General features: G+C 53.8%; 1 protein-coding gene across 14 annotated transcripts in view; it reads right to left on the minus strand.

Annotated features, from left to right (window-relative positions):
- Positions 1 to 5,510: 5,510 nt before the first annotated feature.
- UROS (uroporphyrinogen III synthase) overlaps positions 5,511 to 18,260 on the minus strand; it is a 34,348-nt gene continuing 21,598 nt past the window's right edge. For 6 of the 14 annotated variants that reach the window (XM_033420755.2, XM_049696765.1, XM_033420753.2 and 3 more), the window contains 5 exons: positions 17,917 to 17,991; positions 13,144 to 13,224; positions 12,238 to 12,323; positions 11,201 to 11,299; positions 5,511 to 5,941 (listed from right to left, as the gene is read on the minus strand). In XM_033420755.2, the coding sequence (XP_033276646.2) occupies positions 5,807 to 5,941; positions 11,201 to 11,299; positions 12,238 to 12,323; positions 13,144 to 13,224; positions 17,917 to 17,991 (476 nt within the window). In that variant the 3' untranslated portion in view covers positions 5,511 to 5,806. The other 8 variants (XR_007471178.1, XM_049696763.1, XM_049696764.1 and 5 more) reach the window with 8 other exon arrangements.

An 18,260-nucleotide genomic window follows, 5' to 3' on the forward strand; every position in this document is an offset into this window, starting at 1 on the left:
ATTCCCTTAGTTATTCCCACAGGAGATTTTTAAGCCTGACTCTGAAAGTGAACATATCTCAGGAGGCCCAGGGTCTGGGAGCGAAGCCACTGGCTCAAATGTAGGTCTGTCTGATTTGCAACTGCGCGTTACTGCCTGTGAGAGGGGGAGAAAGAGTCCTCCCACCATGTGTCCTTCTGACTTCCTTCTCTCTAGACTTCGCATTTCAGTCCCTTTTCATCCACAAATAAACCCTTTACCCACCTGGGAGCAGCTTAGGAAGATTTATCCACGTTTTACACGCAGAAGGCTCTGGTTTGGGCTCACGCTCCCTCCACTGAAGGAGGCATGCTGAGGTTGCTAAGTGGCTGGGGCACGGTGAGGGCACATTCACTGCCCCCGGCGCTTCTCTGCCCGGGTGTGTGCTTGACCTCAGGATAACTGAGAGGCTTGACTTCAAGATTATGGTCACCATGGCCGGAGGCTTACTGGTCGTTGCAAGCCTGCTGATGTGCTGTGTCATGTGTCTTAGCTGCAGAGTGACTAGGGCACTGAAGTGAGCAACGAGGGTAAGAGTGGCTAACAGCCCCCCCAAAGGGGATCCTGGGGCTCTGTGCTGAGCGGGGTCATCCCTTGCCCCGTGGCCGCACCCCGGGTGAGGTCAGGAACAGCGGGAGAGTTTGAGACGACAGAGGCAGTGCATGTAGAATCCTGGTTTCTTCCCCTTCTGGTTTGGGGCTGTGAGCTCATAAGTAGAATGTTCTCAGCCAGGTGGCTCTGTCCTGCTTTGCTGTCACTTGGCCTCATTGAGTTTACCCTCAGCTGGCTAATTCCACACACTGCAGACTGAAGACTGTGTGAACGAGTCTCTGCCTCTGTTCACCCAGAGGACGGGCCCAGCTGACCTCCTCTTGCCTGAGTTGGGGAGCTCTCGGGGTGTCCTCGGGGACGGGGAGGGGGGCCTACAGGACTGGGGAAGCTGAGCTGTGTGGAGCTCCTGGCTGACCTGGCCGTGGGGTGCAGGTCAACATCGTTAACTTGCAGCTCTTTCCAAAATGTTTTTCACTTTATCTGGCGCCGAGGAGCAATTTTCCAGGAGGTAAAGTGAACGTTTCCAGTTTGGGGAAGTTAAACCTGTGAGGGAGATGGGACCCCAGGAGCCCAGTCTGGCGGCCTGCACGCTGCCTGCCCTTCTCGCCTGCACCTCCTGCCTGGAGCTGGCGCACACCAGGCACTGATGGTCAGACCGGTCAGCCCTGGTGCCACGTCCCTTCTCATTTATAAAATGTTTGGGGAGGAAAGGATTGGGTCAGGATTCGGGAGAGGGGCAGAGAGGTATGATCGAGGGCTGAAGTCACATGATACCATTGCCCAGCCAAGAACCTCTGGCAATTCTAAGAAATGGATTTAAGGAAAAAAAAAAAGAAATCTAATTTTTTAAATAAAATCTCTGAAGGAAAATATGACAATCAATGACACTGACACAAAAGGCAGGCGACTCGGTTTCGAAGACGGCCATCCTGGGACCCCACTGTCAGGCTCCTGGCGACAGAGCCTCGGAGAGTGACGCCGTGGACCGCCCCCCTCTCCCGGCCACAGTCCTGCCGAGTGAAGTACAGACCAGCTCTGCTGAGCTCAGCTGCCTCCCGACTTTGTCCCTTCACAGTGTTTGCAGCCCCTTGACGGCAGGAGCCGTGCTGTCTCTGACCCCCAGGTTCCCAGCACGTGGCCCAGACTCATTAGGTGTCAGAGGTCGTGACCCGACGTCACCTTTGCACTGGATAAACCTCTCAGACACAGCAGTAAATCCTGAATGGCATTATTTGGCTTATTGTTAAGAATATGTTACACATTAGAATTTTTAGTAAAATGATTTCCTGCTAGTTTATTTTCTAAAAAAACCATATACATCGCAATGTTTTTATTTTACCTTCCATTCACAATTAACATAATTGCATCAACATTTAACCTATAGTTGGCACGGAGCCATTATTTTAACTCGTTAGGTGAGTTATTACATGTAACTAATGAGTTAAAGCATCTAAAACTTGGAACAGCGCCCGAGAACGCATCCCATAATTATGAGCTCAGCTCTAAGGTCCAAAGGGAACACCTTCAACGCACTGCTGACCACCCCAGGCCCGAGGCCCAGCACTGGTTTGGCGCGCAGATTCCCGCACGACGCTTTACTCTCTTCCCAAAGGTCTTCCTGCACCAACACTCCGCGGCACCGGCTGGGGTGGGCGCACAAGAGCCCACGTAAAGAGCGAACGCAGAACATGGCTAACCCTCTACAGCACCTCTGTTCAGTGTCTGCTCCCTGATCTGTCCTCTCCCACCTCATGTTCTGTCCCTTCTGATCTTCAGGAAGGACACAGGAAACTTGGGGCTGGGGGCTCTATCAGGGTCGTGTGGGACTCGTGCCTCATGCCGGCTCCACAACCTCAAAGCTAACCCTTCCCAGGCTGGACCTGTGCCTGTCGAGCTCCTGTCCTGAGGTTGCCATTCACTCTCTCCTACCAGCCCACAGACAACGAACCAGCAGAACTCTGGGCATTAGGAGGAACTGTCAGCCTCTGGGAAGGGGTGAGCAGAACCACGTGTGGCCTCTCTGGGTTTAACTTTCCGGAGCTGAACGTTACTGAGACGCTGCCTTCTGCCGTCCCCAGTATCTGCAGAACCAGGGGGTCCTTCCCCAGTCACTTTAAAACTCACGTTTGCCTACCAGCCCTCACGTTCTAAACTGCTAACAGGAGCCCCCCAGCCCAGCTGCCAAAGCCCAGGTTCCCCACTCACAGCGACGGCCAGGAAACCTGCACCCTCGATGCCCGGCTCACCTCCCTCTGATGGACTGAGTCGGCAGCAACCCTTCCAAATCCCAAACTGACCTCCATCTTTCCAAATCTGCCCCGCCTCTCCTTAAACCCTGGTCACCTCCTCTCCAAAAGGTCACTTCAGGCTGCCATGCGGATGAAAGACATTTAGCAAATCCTTGTCGCCTGTGCCCAGCCCCGCTCTCACCCTCCCTGGGCCGCCTCCCGCCCCTGCCCCCGTGGGGTGATGTGGCCCCTCTTCTGCAGCCCACGCACCCCTTCTCACCTTTGTCTCCCCGCCCGCCTCCAGCCGGGTTTCTCGTCTCCTCCTCCGCTGCCCCGCTGCCCGGCGCCTGTTTCGTACTTCTCCAGCTTCTAGACTCGCCCGGGGACTGCCCCCTGGCCAGGTGCGATGGTTTTCAAACGTGGTTGCAGATGGGAACCACCTGGAGGGCTTCTAAAACTTCTGCTGCTTGGGCTTTGCCCTAGGAAACAATTAAGTAGAATGGGGGTGGGCGAAGCAACTCCCTTTGCAGAAGCATGTCACGTGGTTCTCATGTGCAGTCAGAGTTCCTGATTCGTGGTCTAACCTATTTCACTTCGATAATACAGAGAAAAACGTGTGTATAACGCAGCGCTCTCCAAATTATTTTACGCAATCCTCCGGGACAAATGGCCTCCCTGTGCGACCAACGCCACGATCGGTTATAGGACACACCCGTGGCCCCACAAGTTCCCTCTGGCCCGCACCCTGCATCCCCCTGGTCTGTGTCGGGCCGGCACTGCACTGCACACAAGCACTCCTCCCAGTCGGCTAACCCAGTCAGTCCTTCTGTGGAGCTCTCATCCCCACGAGGTCCCTGTTCCATTTCTGATTGGTCTGTGGCTCATCCCAACTGGGACCACAAGCTCAGACTAGCAACGCTGCAGGTTTTCCAATTCCCTTCCTACAGGGTTCACCACCTTGCACTGAAAAAACCCTGGTTTTCTCCTCCTGCTGGAATCTAGGGTCCCAGCAGTGGGTGCACAGGGGTGAGGGGCATCTCTAGGCCACGAGGCCACTCCCGCTGGTCTGGCCCAAAGGGCGGGTTTTCAAGAATAAACGCTTCTCGATTTGTCGTCTGACTCAGGTCAAATTCCAGAGCCCTGAAATGGTTGTTTGTAACCATTTTGTCCAATTCCACCTTTGCTTTCGACTGGAGAGGATGAGCCCCCCCGCCCTCGGTCCTGCACATATTCAGTGATACGGTGAGGCACGCACGGGGCTCCACCCCAGGTCAGAACAGATTCCCTCTGCTTCCTGCGCCAGCCACACCCCTGGTCTCAGAAGGGTTCTGAGGCCACGGCACTGGCTTCAATCCTTGAGAATAATGGAAAGAAACGGAAACAATTACAAAGGAAAGGAAAACTATGTTCATTGCACTTAGCAAAGTAACAAAGCAGACTCCCGTGGTTCAGCATTGTTAAAAGGATTTTTATACATAGCTTTAGAATTTTCAGTTCTGCTCATAATGCTCAAGGTTTGTGCTTGCAACTCTGCCTTAGCCAAAAGTACAGAAACCACCGTTTCTATAGCAACTTGACCTTGCCCTGACCCCCAAGCACGTGATCAGGGGACCGGCTCACCCAGTCTGGGCATCATCGACCCCAAAGGACAGTCTTTTATGGGACCCGGCAGGCTGGTCTCTGGGCCCTGGGACCCTTTGCTGCAGTGCTTGCACCTGGACAAACGTGTCCTTGAGCAACAAAATACAAAGAAACTATAAGGGACTAAAAATAACTGCGTGCATGTGCCGTTGGGGCAAATTCTGGGCAACGAGATACAAAAAGACCCCCAAAACCCAACTGCCACTTCTGAAGAGCCGGGAGCAAAAACAGGGTATTGCACATGCCCCCTGCACTCAGCACCACCAAAGTGGTGGGCAGACCACCTAAGGCAGCCCTGCAGCCCGACCCCTGACACACCCCTCCCCTGCCCCCACGTCAGGAACAGACGGCCGCCCCCCCCCCCCCCCCCGACCTAATGTCCATCTGACGTGAGGTGGTGTATGAACGTCACCGGTCCTGGTCTACGTGCTGAGTCCACAAACCCCTTCTAAATTCATCCTGGTTCTGTCACTTAACTTCTTGAGTCTCCTCTTCTTCACCAGAGAAATGGGAATACTAGTGACATCTACTCCCGAGGGCTGTTAACGGGAATGGACATCAGAGAGGCAAAGCCCCTGCACGGGGCTGGAGTCGCTCAACAGAAAACGCCTTCCAACGGGACCCGCCATGTGCGGGGAGCACAGGGATCTTTCCTACCACAAGCTCACGTGACTGACAGACAGACACGGGTTTCATTCAACCCAGCTCAGAAGCCAGGCCAAGCTTATAAAAATGGGAATAAGGTTCGGGGACGGATTCCCGAAACCTCCCTGCAGGCCCTGCATCTGCACGGGAGCCCCTCGAAGTACGGGAGCCCCCTCGCCAGCCTCTGGGAAGCCCGGCGGCCTGATGCGGTTTTTCTGTCTCTGAAGGAAAGAAAGCCTCTCTGTATTCGAATTACAGTTGTCCACAAAGCAGGAATTTCGAGGTCCTTCTGTAAGATGAATAAAACTCCTTCACACACAGCAAACTTTATTATTCATACCAGGTTTGTCAGTTCTCAGAACGTGGGCGCCAAACACAGCTTTGCACTGAAACCACAGACAGCAAGTAACAAGGCACAGTCAGCAGGAGTGGCCAGTGCACTTTATTTGATTTCCTTCTGCTGCCACAGGAGCCGCGTGCGCTGGGCGGGGGTCCGAGCTGGACTCCACGAAGGGACGTCAGGCGCACGTGGGCCTGACGCGGCCCCGGGTCCCGGCCCAGCCTCGGTGTTGGCGGGGGCTCCCCCGGGCGTGAGGCAGAAGTGTGAGGGGGCGGTTTCCCAGGAGCCCCTGCCTGATGCCCGGCTCCACCGGGACGCGGTAGCACCTGGCCCGGGACCCACAGGGGCAGCTCCGCCCAGGGAGGGCGCTGGGGCCTCTGACTCAGCATCCATGGGACTGGAGCGCCGTCCTGATGCCCGCAGCCAGGGCTTGCGGCGTGGGGCTCTCTGCGGTGCAGCTCACGGGCAGGCCCTGCGCGGCCAGGGCGTGGGCTGTGGTGGGCCCAATGGCCACGAACTGCAGGGAGAAGACAGAGGGGCCTCAGTGCACCCGCAGGGGGCGACGGGATCAGGGCCTGTTGCCTCCTGTCTGTTAGGACATCGCTCCTCACGTGAGAGCTTATAAATGAGATGACACCTCCTGATGTGAACCCAGCTCTACCGCCTGCAAAAAGCCTCCGTCTCTTGACAGCCTCACCATCGGCCTGAGCGAGCTCTCGCTAGCCCTGCGGCCCGGGCTTGGGGGGGCGGGGGGGGGGGGCGGGCAGGAGAGGCCTGGAATCAATCAGCGCCTGCCACGGGCGGGGCCGGGTGGAGCACTGAACACAGTCTGAAAGGGGCTCTGCGTGCAGCATGGGGTGGTGGCTGGGCCCTAGGAAAGCAGAGCGGTCAGGACCAGGGCCCGGAGCCAGAGGGTCGGGTTCACATCGCAGCTCCACAGGACGGTGGCCTCAGCAAGTGACCTGCCCTCTCTGGGCCTCCGTCCCCTCCTCCGTGAAGCAGAAAGGTTAAGAGGTTTCCTCCTCAGGCTGCCCTGAGGATTAGCTGAGCAATGCGTGTAACCACCTGCATGGCCCCGTGCCTGGCACAGACAAACGCCCAGCGACCGTCAGCGGCTGCTACCTGTAGGACCATCGTTATCCCAGATTAGAAGCTCCAACGGCCTGGGCCTCGTCAGCAGGACGCCCCTCTCCAGACAAGCTCGTGTCTGAAGGTCCCATCCAGAGCCTCACTTTGTGCTGAACAGGATTTTTCGTTGTGACTCTGGCCCTCGCTAGCTGTCATTACAAATCACTTAGCCTTTTTGATCCTCGGTTTCCTCATCTGTGAAAGGGGCACAATTACCCTGCCTCTCAGTTGCCAGCGCAGGGGTGAACTGAGAAGATTGACAGCTTCTGGCAGAGAACGTGCTCATCCCCACGCCCCTCTGGACTAGCACCGTGGACATGGACCCGCCTGGGAGTGGTCTGTGAAGGTGAGCCCCCCGACAATGGCAGCCCCTGCCCAGCACCCCCCTGCCCCCCTCCCCAGGCAGGCTGGCGGTAGTGTGAACAAGATACCGCCCTTGCACAACCTCAGGACGCTGTGGCCTGACACTCCTCCCCAGCGCGTGTGGGAATGAGGGGAAGGAGGCTGCTGTCTCACAGAAGCTCGGGCTCCTGTAGCTCCCACGCTCCCCCCCATGAAGCAGCCACCCCTCAAGAAACTCCCTGAGGAAAAAAAATGAAGCTGGACCCCTACCTCACATCATAAACAAAAATTAACTCCAAATGGATCAAAGACCTAAATGTAAGAGCTAAAACCATAAAACTAGAAGAAAACATAGGAGTGAATCTTCAATGACCTTGCATTAGGCAATGTTTTCTTAGATACATGATGAAAAGCACAAATAATAAAATAAAAACTAGATAAAGAAAACTTTTGTGCTTCAAAGAACACCGTTAAAAAAGTGAAACGACAACTCACAGAATGGGAGAACGTTTCTGCAAATCACATATCTGATAAGGGACTTGTATCCAGAAAAAAAGAACTCTTACAACTGAACAAAAAGGCAACCTAGTTAAAAAGTGGCAAGGATGTGAGTAGACATTTCTCTAAAGAAGATATAAAAATGGCCAACAGCACATGAAAAGATGCTCAACATCACTGGCCATTAGGGGAATCCAAACCAAAACCACAAGAAACTCCTTCTGGTATATTCATAGAATGGACTGTTACCTGGCAATACAGAGGAAGGAAGTACTGACACATGACGGTATGGGTAAATCCTGAAACCATTATGCCAACTGAAAAAAGCCAGTCTCAAAAGGCTATATACGGTATGATTCCATTTATATGAAAAGTCCAGAATAGGCAGATCTGCAGAGACAGAGATTGGATTAGTGGTTGCTAGGGGGCTGGGGAGTGACTCTAATGGATATGCGGTTTCTTTCGTGGCTCTGAAATGTTCTGCACCGAGAGGGTGATGGTGGCGCGCCTCTGTGAATTTACAAAAAACCACTGAATTGTACACTTTAAAAGGGTACATATGTAATTCATAAAAAGTGAGTTTTATCGTATGTGAATTATATCTCAATAAAGCTATTTTTTAGGGAATTCCCTGGTGGTCCAGTGGTTAGGACTCTGCGCTCCCACTGCTGAGGGCCCAGGTTCGCCCCCTGGTTGGGGAACTAAAATCCCACAAAGCCCTGCAGCACGGCCAAAAAAAAAAAGGCTGTGTTTTTAAAAAAGAAACATTAAAAAAGAAAGAAAGGTGGTCTTTTCTCCCTTGTATATTCTTGCCTCCTTTATCAAAGATAAGGTGACCATATGTGCGTGCGTTTATCTCTGGGCTTTCTATCCTGTTCCATTGATCGATAGTTCTGTTTTTGTGCCAGTACCATACTGTCTTGATTACTGTAGCTTGGGGGAAAACTGGACAGCTGCATGTAAAAGAATGAAATTAGAACACTCCCTAACACCATACACAAATATAAACTCAAAATGGATTAAAGACCTAAATGTAAGGCCAGACACTATAAAACTCTTAGAGGAAAACATAGGCAGAACACTGTTATCACATAAATCACAGCAAGATCCTTTTTGACCCACCTCCTAGAGAAATGGAAATAAAAACAAAAATAAACAAATGGGACCTAATGAAACTTAAAAGCTTTTGCACAGCAAAGGAAACCATAAACAAGACGAAAAGACAACCCTCAGAATGGGAGAAAATATTTGCAAATTAAGCAACTGACAAAGGATTACTCTCCAAAATTTATAAGCAGCTCATGCAGCTCAATATCAAAAATACAAACCACCCAATCCAAAAATGGGCAGAAGACCTAAATAGACATTTCTCCAAAGGAGAGATACAGATTGCCAACAAACACACGAAAGGATGCTCAACGTCACTAATCATTAGAGAAATGCAGATCAAAACTACAATGAGGTATCACCTCATACCAGTCAGAATGGCCATCATCAAAAAATCTACAAACAATAAATGCTGGAGAGGGTGTGGAGAAAAGGGAACCCTCTTGCACTGTTGGTGGGAATGTAAACTGATACAGCCACTATGGAGAACAGTAGGGAGGTTCCTTAAAAAACTAAAAATAGAATTACCATATGACCCAGCAATCCCACTACTGGGCATATACCCTGAAAAAACCATAATTCAAAGAGTCATGTACCACAGTGTTCACTGCAGCTCTAATTACAATAGCCAGGACATGGAAGCAACCTAAGTGTCCATCAACAGATGAATGGATAAAGAAGATGTGGCACATATATACAATGGAATATTACTCAGCCATAAAAAGAAACGAAATTGAGTTATTTGTAGTGAGGTGGATGGACCTAGAGTCTGTCATACAGAGTGAAGTCAGAAAGAGAAAAACAAATACCATATGCTACCACATATATATGGAATCTAAAAAAAAAAAAAAGGTTCTGAAGAACCTAGGGGGGCAGGACAGGAATAAAGATGCAGATGTAGAGAATGGACTTGAGGACACAGGGAGGGGGAAGGGTAAGCTGGGACAAAGTGAGAGAGTGGCATGGACATATATACACTACCAAATGTAAAACAGATAGCTAGTGGGAAGCAGCCGCATGGCACAGGGAGATCAGCTTGGTGCTCTGTGACCACCTAGAGGGGTGGGATAGGGAGGGTGGGAGGGAGGGAGATGCAAGAGGGAGAAGATATGGGGACATATGTATATATAGCTGATTCACTTTGTTATACAGCAGAAACTAACACAACAATGTAAAGCAATTATACTCCAATAAAGATGTTTAAAAAAAAAAGGAAAGAAAGAAAGAAAGGAAAGAAAGAAGGGAAGGGAAGGGAAGGGAAGGGAGGGGAGGGGAGGGGAGGGGAGGGGAAAGGGGGGAGGGGAGGGGGGGAGGGGAGGGGAGGGGAGGGGAAAGGGGGGAGGGGAGGGGGAGGGGGGAGGGGAGGGGAGGGAGGGGAGGGGAGGGAGGGGAGGGGAGGGGAGGGAGGGGAGGGGAGGGGAGGGAGGGGAGGGGAGGGGAGGGAGGGGAGGGGAGGGGAGGGAGGGGAGGGGAGGGGAGGGAAGGAAGAAAGAAGGAAGGAAGGAAGGAGGAAGGAAGGAAGGAGGAAAGAAACTCCCTGAGATTGGGAACCAGCAAACAGCAGACATAATTTCAGGAGAAGCAGCTTGGTCACAAAATGACTTTTCCCCGTGAGCCTTTTATTCCCTCTGAAATCGTCTGGTCACAGGAGAGAGGGCGTCTGGAGAGCTCCGCTCTCGGACTCACCACCACGGGCCTGGTTGGGCCCATGCAGCCTGCCTGCAGGGCTGGACCCGGGCTGCAGACAGTGTCCCTGAGAAATGCCCCCGATAGCTCAGTGCTGATGCCCGTGCTCCGTCCTTGGGCACTGACCGGAGTGAGCGTGCCAGCCGGGGTGGAGGGAGGGGCCGGCAGTGTGTATACTACTGAGACAGTCCTGACCCCCCCCAGGGGTGCTGTGAGCTGCACCTGTCATGAAAGGTAAGGGCCTTCACTCCTGGCTGTGTGAGTGCCCGCAATGCTAGCGGCCTGTCCTGGGCACTCCCAGTCATACCCACGCCCCCTCCTCAGTCCCCCTTGAGCCCTTTAAGAACATCCCCATCACAGGCACCACAGCGCTGTGACTACTTGTAGACTCCTAACAAACAGTCCCTAAAGGTGCGAATGGAAATCCTTTGAATTAAAAGACATGAAAAGGGGAATCACTTTTAGAACAATTTCAAGACGGTTAGATGGGGAAAAAGGGAAAGGATGCTAATACCTGTGCCAGGCCCTGAGCTAAGGACTTTGCCTGAATTCTTCCATCTAATCCTGAGAATAACCTATCAGGGAAGACCATACACATGTCTATAAAAGCCACAAAGGGATAATTATCCTCATGCTACAAATGAGGAGACAGGCTCAGAGAGGTTAAGCAACTAGTCCAAGAGCACCAGCCAGGAAGTGGCACTGCTGAGCTGCAAGCGGGGCCTGGGACTCCTAAAGCCCGGCCTTTTTTTTTTTTTTTGGCCATTCCGTGCAGCATGTGGAACTTCCCGGACCAGGGATGGAACCCGAGCCCTCTGCAATGGAAGTGCAGAGTGTTAACCAGTGGACCACCAGGGTAGTCCAGCCCTGCCTTTTCTACAGAGCTTCTATCAGGGTGTCTGTGAGGTCAGGAGTGCTTTGACTTCACATGGAAACTCTAGGCTAGTTAGTAAAAGTTAAAAAAAAAAAAAAAAAGAGCATCTGAAAAAGATCAAAAGCCCACTGAATACCTCACCTTAATCTGGTCAATGTTGTCACCAGATAACTCTTGAATATGCTTGAGACTGTGTGTCAGGCCAGAGGGACTGAAAAACGTGATGCTGGCGGGAATGCCCTGCAGGCAGAGAGAACAAGGTCAATCCCTTGCCTTGGGGCAGAGCAAAGAGATGCTCCTCTACCCGGCACCATCAGCCCCCAGAGCCCCAGGAAGCAGCCCCAGGCAGCCCAGGTACATTCACAGCAGGAGGGTCCCCACTGATGCTGGCGTTCTGGGCTCCACGGAGGCGGAGTTCAGGTCGGGAACTGTTTAGAGAGGGGTGTGATGGGAGAGGCTGGGTGCTGTTCCTTGGTCGCTCTGCAGGCCCCCAGATCAGAGGACACAGGCACCGTGGACCCAGCGCCCAGGAGAGTGGACAATGCCTCTAGCTTGTGTGGCCAAAGCGCGCTGATCAAGTAAGGCAGCAGCCCCGCTCCCCATCAATGCCCCATCCCTTCCGGAAATGGAGCAGACAGCAGACAGACTGGCCCACTTGGCCTTTCTGAAAGCTTTGGTTTGTGCTAACAGGGTCTCCGAGTACCAGCCAGGCATTCAGAAGCCTGTCCTGGGAGAGGAAGGGGAGGCGTCTTACTGGATACAGATGTGGAAAACCTCAATCAGCCCAAACAAGAACCGTGCACCCTTCTGACTGAAGCCTCCAAAGGTTCCCGCGGCCTCCCAAATTCAATCCAGACTCCCCCGTGGGCCCTGAAGGCCTTCCCAGCGTGGGCCCAGCCCCTCTCCAGCCTCTGCCCTGCAGCTCCACCAGTGCCCCACACCATGAAGAATGACATCAAGCCACTGTTGACCCCAGGCTGTGCAAAGGGCTTTGTGTAAATTATCTCCCTTAATCCTTGTAAAAACCTTAGAGATGGGTCTATTCCGACTTCCCAGATACAGAGATGGAGCCAACAGATGGCCTCCTCAAAGTGGCACAGCTGGGGATGGCAGAACCAGCGTCGGGAGGCCTGCGCCCCTCTGCCCTGCCCGCCCAGCTCCCTGGAAACCCCACACACCTGCTGGGAATAGTAGCTGTTGAGGTTCCCCTGGATCCCTGGGTGTGGGATCGTCTGGTAGACGGTTAAGCTCTCCACGGGAATCCCTGGACACAATCGGGACACAAGCCAGAAGACAGACTTCACTGCCCTGGGAACACACTGCGGGGCACAGGTAGTGGAGACCGCCCGGTGCTGCAGGACCCTCCCGGAACAAGCCGCCGGGAGCTGAGAGGTGTGGGCTCAGTGCCAGCAGACTCGGCCGGCCCTCTGCACCCTGCTTAACACTGCGGAGTGGCTCACGCGGTAGAGGAGGCTGAGATGGCAGAGGAAGGATGAGGATCCCGAAAACTCAGCCTTCCTTCATACCACAGACGTCTTTTGTTCCCGTGTTTGTGTGGGTTGCCCGCGGGATTGGCCCGGGACGCTCCCCCACGGATGCTGTCCGTGTGGAATCCCACACTGAGGGCCAGGGCTGCAGGCAGAGCTTGGAGGGAGTTTTACCAGCCTGCAGGCTGAAGCCACGAGCCTACTAGGGCCTGGACACCTTGGTCCCTGGCACCTTGGGATGGAGCCCGGGGCGATGGACTTGGAGCGAGCCTAGGTTGGCTGGGCTGGCAGACGCTGCTTTGAGTGCGTGATGAGATCAGCTCCACGCTTGGACTGGTTTCCACAAGTGCCCGCCCCAGGGTCGCCACCATGTCACTGCCCACCCGTCCTCCCGGGGAAGGCTCCGTGCCCCTCTGCATGCTGCCAGCTGAGCTGAGCGGGTGGATGGGAGCGGATCTGAAGCAGGAGGGAGGACTGCACCCTGCACCTTCTGGCCTGGCCGGTCCATCCCAGGCCTGCTCTCCCTGTAGGTCCCCAGGGCTGACACTCCGCCACCGCGAAGGCTCTCGGTGGACCCCAGAGAGGAGGGGGAGTCACCTTTGTCCTTGAGCATTTTCGGCAGGATTTCTCTTTTGAGGGTTCCACAGGGAAACAGAAGAGGCAGTGCTGACGACTCCCCTGCGAATAAACAGGCAGACTCTGTAGATGGAGACACAGCCCCGGGCCCTGCCCTGCGTCTTTGGTTCCAGGACCGTGAGCGGGAGGAAGCTCAGGGGGGACACGTGGGCAACAGCGCTAGACTACTAACATCCGCAAGAGCCCGGGGCTGCTGTCACCCCTGCTCCCTAAGCCCCTCCCGTCGTGGCGGCTCCGGGCAGCAGTCACCACTTAGAGTGCAGTGACCAGAGTCAGGTTAGAGGTCAGGCCTGGTGGTGGCCTTGGAGCAACCGTTTCTGCTTCTGGAGGAGCCCGGATGGGCCGGGAGGCGTTTGGAGCCTGGGCTCCCGCTGCAAGGAGGCAGGAAACAGCAGCCGCCGCAGCGAAGACAAGCTGTAAGGACGCTTCTCGGCCGCCAGGCCAGGAGCCCGAGGGCCGAGGGCCGGCCGCGCAGGGCCCCAGCCTCTTGTCCCCGCGCGCATCTCCGCCCTGGGAGACTCAGCCGCAGGCCTCACTCTGCAGAGCCGTGGAGACAGCGTGTGAGACACCACCTCCCAGCAAAACTGATGGGCGGTCAGATGGGAATCCTCCGCACTGTGAGAACAAAGCACTTTAGTGGAGGCGACCGCTCTCCCCTTCCGTCTGTCCATCAGATGTAAGGAGCTGGAGCGAGTGCTGGTCAGGCACAAAGACGCATTTCCTCACATCTGGAAGATCTCTCTGAACACATCCCCTTTCGGTGCCTGCAATCAGAGCGGGGAACAAGGCAAGCTCTCCCCCTCCGGCACCATCTCCACGAAGGCCCAGCTAAACAACAGGAATGACTGTAGGCGTCCTTATTTCAAGTTGTCCAATAATTACAAACCGGCGAGTGCTTTATTTAAACGGCTCTGTAAGTATCAGTACCGACATAAAAGAACACAAGCAATTGGAAAACTTTTAAATATACTGTAGATAATAGATGCTCACCGCTTTCTCTTTTCCAGTGTGAGGAAATGTTTTCACGCAGTATAGGTGCCATCCCTTGTGACACACTTTCAAACCCATGACCAGGTGCTATTCTGAACCAGAGCCCAGGTGTCCCTCCAGTGTCTGCGTGTCCGTGTGTGTGTTTGGTGGTGGGGTGTCCAGGAGCCTAGGGGCCAAAGCGGCTCCCACAGACCCTTCCCAGCACCTGCTGTGGGGCAGCTGTAGGACAGCAGCCAAACCAGGGGCCTATTTTCCTGCAGCCTCAACCCCAGGGGTGTGCAAGGGGCTTCCGGAAGATTCCAGAATCGGCCCTTCACAGCCTTTCTTCTGCGGGTCCAGCAGAGCACTGAGCTGCTCATCTGTGTTCTCTGATTGCTGGTCACTACTAGGGAGATGGGGAGTTGGACGCACATCCTGGTGCAGGGCAGGCATCTTTTTCCCACTGCACCCCCAGTGCCTGGGGGAGAGGCAGGCCGAGCAGGACCAACCAGCTCAGCTGGCTTCATGGCAAAGCACCACCATAGCAGCACAAGGGAGGAAAACCTGAAAATGTCCTGGTTGAGACCTGCCGCAGGAGAGGAGAGACATCCCGTGACTGTACTTCCTGGGTGCTAACCTCCTCCAAGAAGCCAAAGCACTCCCGAATGGATTATGTCCTGAGCAGAACTCCTCGCGGGACTCTTCCATGACTGAACAATGGAGCAGATTACTGGGTACATTTACGGGAAACAAACTCTGGTGGATGAGGACCTCTCTGGCCCATCTCATCACCATGTGAACTGACAGCATCTCCGAAAACGGCATAGCTCAACCACCCAACCCTTCCTCTTTGTCATAAGATCGTTTATGGAAAATAAATGATTCATTATTTTTAAAAAATTTCCTTTTTGGGATGACCTCACTGCCTACTGATTTTTAACCCAAACAGGCCAAAGCTAAATAGGCCAATGTAAAAGCCGGTTGATTACACAGGGGTGAGAGATGAGGTGTCCCCAGGACGACAGGGAGCGACAGGGGCCCGGCAGGGGTCTAACCCGACGCGGGATGGTGAACCACGGGGCTCAGACGCTCTGCTCCGCGTTCCTTTAACGGGAAGGGGGCCTGGCCCGCTGGGCTGTCGGGCTGAGGACAGCAGCTGTGTTGAAAGTCCTAAGAGGATGTTATGCAGCTGGAGCGGGAGCTCTGTACACAGTCACTACTGGTGATTAAGAACTAGACTGAGCACGTAAATGTCATTTCGCTGGAGGAGATGTGAGTGTCTGTAGAACTCTCACACCCTCCAGGACTGCGATGACCGCGCCCTCTCAGGCCTGCTGTGAGGGAGGGTCCAGTTGTGCAGGCGGTGGGCACCTAACGTAGGTAATTAGGACCACGAGACTGACTGGGCGACAGAAGGAGAGCCCAGCAAGTGGGCGAGGCTGCAGGGACGAGCCCTTGGTCAGCTCAGCGCAAGTCCAGGGGGACAGTTCAAATAACCCGCACGATCTGTCTGCCTCTGACACCCTCCCCCTCTTTCGCTCTCTCTCAAAATGTTGAAATTGTCTTCTACCTTGGACCACTTAACTTGTATTGATACTTCCTTTTCCCTTGGCGGAGATATCCCAGGAGGGAAGAACTGTCTGTCAGAACGACGAGCTTTCAGATTAAATGAGCTAATGGCTTTAGGTGCTTATAACAGTGCCTGTGACAGAATAAATAAGTGTTTAAGTAAAATAAATGAGCAATAACTATGAACTGGCCTGTTTACTCCAAGCACTGGAAGTAGATTCTTGGCTTTTAAAGATCAAGCTTCAGAGCTGACTGGGGGAGAAAATCATTAACGCCTGGGGAGAACCGAGGAGAGCGTCCTGCCAGCGTCAGACGGACTCTCATGTGGTTGCTATTCCAAGTGCGAACTGAAGACTCATTAGGACCCACGGGGTGAACACGGGCCGTGCCGTGTGGAGTCTGCCCTCCCGCCTGTCCCCTCCCAGCTCTGGGACCTTGGATGGTCACTCGGTCCCCGTAGCCTGGACAACAGCACCGTCGAAAAGAGCGCTGGGTGATGCTGGGTGCCCCTAGGCTGCCCCTGCGGTGCCTGAGCCGCCAGTGACGGCTGAGCTGTGGCCTGTGCCTGGTGCGACGGGGGAGCCACATTTTTATTTCGATTAATTTAAATTAATTTAAATTTAAATAGGCACATGTGGCTCCTGGCTGCCATACTGGACTGTGCAGCCTGCAGTGGACGGTAGTGAGGACCCAATGAGGCGAGGCAGGGGGCGCGCCAGGAACACGCTGACCACCCAGGAACGTCTCGTCCTCGATGTTAACACAGCGCATACAGTGACCCAGGAAAGAGGAAATAAAATTATTCTTAAAAGAAAAGTGGAGAAAGGAGAGCCAACTGGGAACCTGGGAAGTTCCTCTGCCATCCCCTGCCTGAGCTCCAGGGGGCCTGGTCCACGGGGAAGTGGAGGATGTGCGACTTTTTCAGGTCCAGCTCCTAGGGGTCAACAGAAACACACGAGCTCGAGAACCTTCATCAACAGCACTGGCTCGTGACAGGAAGGCCTCCTAAGACCTTAGAGATCGTTACCTGGAGAAGAAATGTCCTTACACACCACGCCCAGACACAAAACCACGCACCACGGCCCCAGAAGCCGTAAAAATTCCTGGTTAAGGTGTCCTTGCCCCCTGCCCACCCTGAAACCACCACCCCAGGGGCAGAGAAGACACCCCTCTCCTGGGACCACCTCAGAGCAAAACCTCAGGCGTCAGCAGCCAACCTGGCCCTGTCTTCTAGCTCAGCAAGCTCTAGAAAGGGTCTGCAAACCGCAAACCCAGGTCAGAACCCAGCCCATGGTCTACGGCTGCTCTCGTGCTACGACGGGCAGAGGATGTGGCCGCAAAGACGGCGTATCTGGCCCTCGCAGACAGTTCCACACCCCCTGACCCCGAGGAGCGAAGCTCTGATTCCCTCTCAGTGACAGAAGGCAAGCTGGTTCTGTGTCATCTTTCACATGGGGGTCTGATGTCACACATCTCTCAGGGAGGGATCCAAGTGACAAGGACACAAGAGCATGTGTGTGCAGTTGGATCAGACGTGTAGGGGAGAGGCTGGGGCACACAACTTGGAGGTGGGGCTCCCCTGCAAGTACATATCGAGCCTCTCCGTCCTCTCTCTCGGAGAGTTCTGCTCCAAAAATCTTGGCCCATGTTTCGTCAGAAGCCGAAACGTTCATAGTTAAAGCTTAATCCTTATTTAAATACAAGTATCCCCAGAACCCTTGCCATTTTAAGTCTCAGCCCATATGCTGCCCAGTGATGAGCTTATGGGGGGCTGAGTGGGCTCTTTAGGGGGAGCGGGCTTTGTGGGGGGGGAATTCGGACAGGGAAGAGACTCCTACCAGGAAGGCGGGGAGCCGGCAGACAGAGGGACGGTGCCGGCAGCTTCTGCTGCTTCCACTCCCCTTACAATCCCTGCAGAGGGTCTTGCTTCTGGTTTTGTCACCAGCCCTTTTATTCTGTGTCACGTTCAAGTTGTCTCAAGTCCTTGGGTGGAGGTGGTGGAGGGCAGTAGGCTGGATCTCAGACCAGCACAGACAGATGCAGATACAAGGCAGCCATGGTCTTGGAGCGGCACACACCCATCAGCCACAGTATCAGCATCATCACCGAGGAGGTGGCCCTTTCCCGAGGCGCTGGTTGTGAGACCGACCAACAAAAATAAATGGGCTTTATTTGGGGCGACCTTGTTCTACTTACTAGAACAAATGTACTCTGCAAGCTTTTCTGCATTTCCACAGTTTTCTCCTTCTGTATGCAGGCCAATTTTATTCACTGGAAAACAACAACAACAAAATATATTTCTTTACATGGTTATTGAAGTCCGGTTCCTGTGTTGTTTTTAAAATGTGCAAATACAAAGGCACATGCCTTACAAATGACATGGAGAAAGTCGCCCCTTGGAGGCTGGTGTAGGGAGACGAGAGGGAGCTGGGTCCCAGCCCTGCCCTCCCTAGACCTGTGGCTTTGGATGGTAAGGCATCATTATCAGCAACTTAGTCTCAAAAGGTTCAGGAAGAATTGTTCTTTGCCTTGTATTTATA

This window comes from Orcinus orca, chromosome 14 (assembly GCF_937001465.1).
Source record: "Orcinus orca chromosome 14, mOrcOrc1.1, whole genome shotgun sequence".
NCBI lineage: Eukaryota > Metazoa > Chordata > Mammalia > Artiodactyla > Delphinidae > Orcinus > Orcinus orca.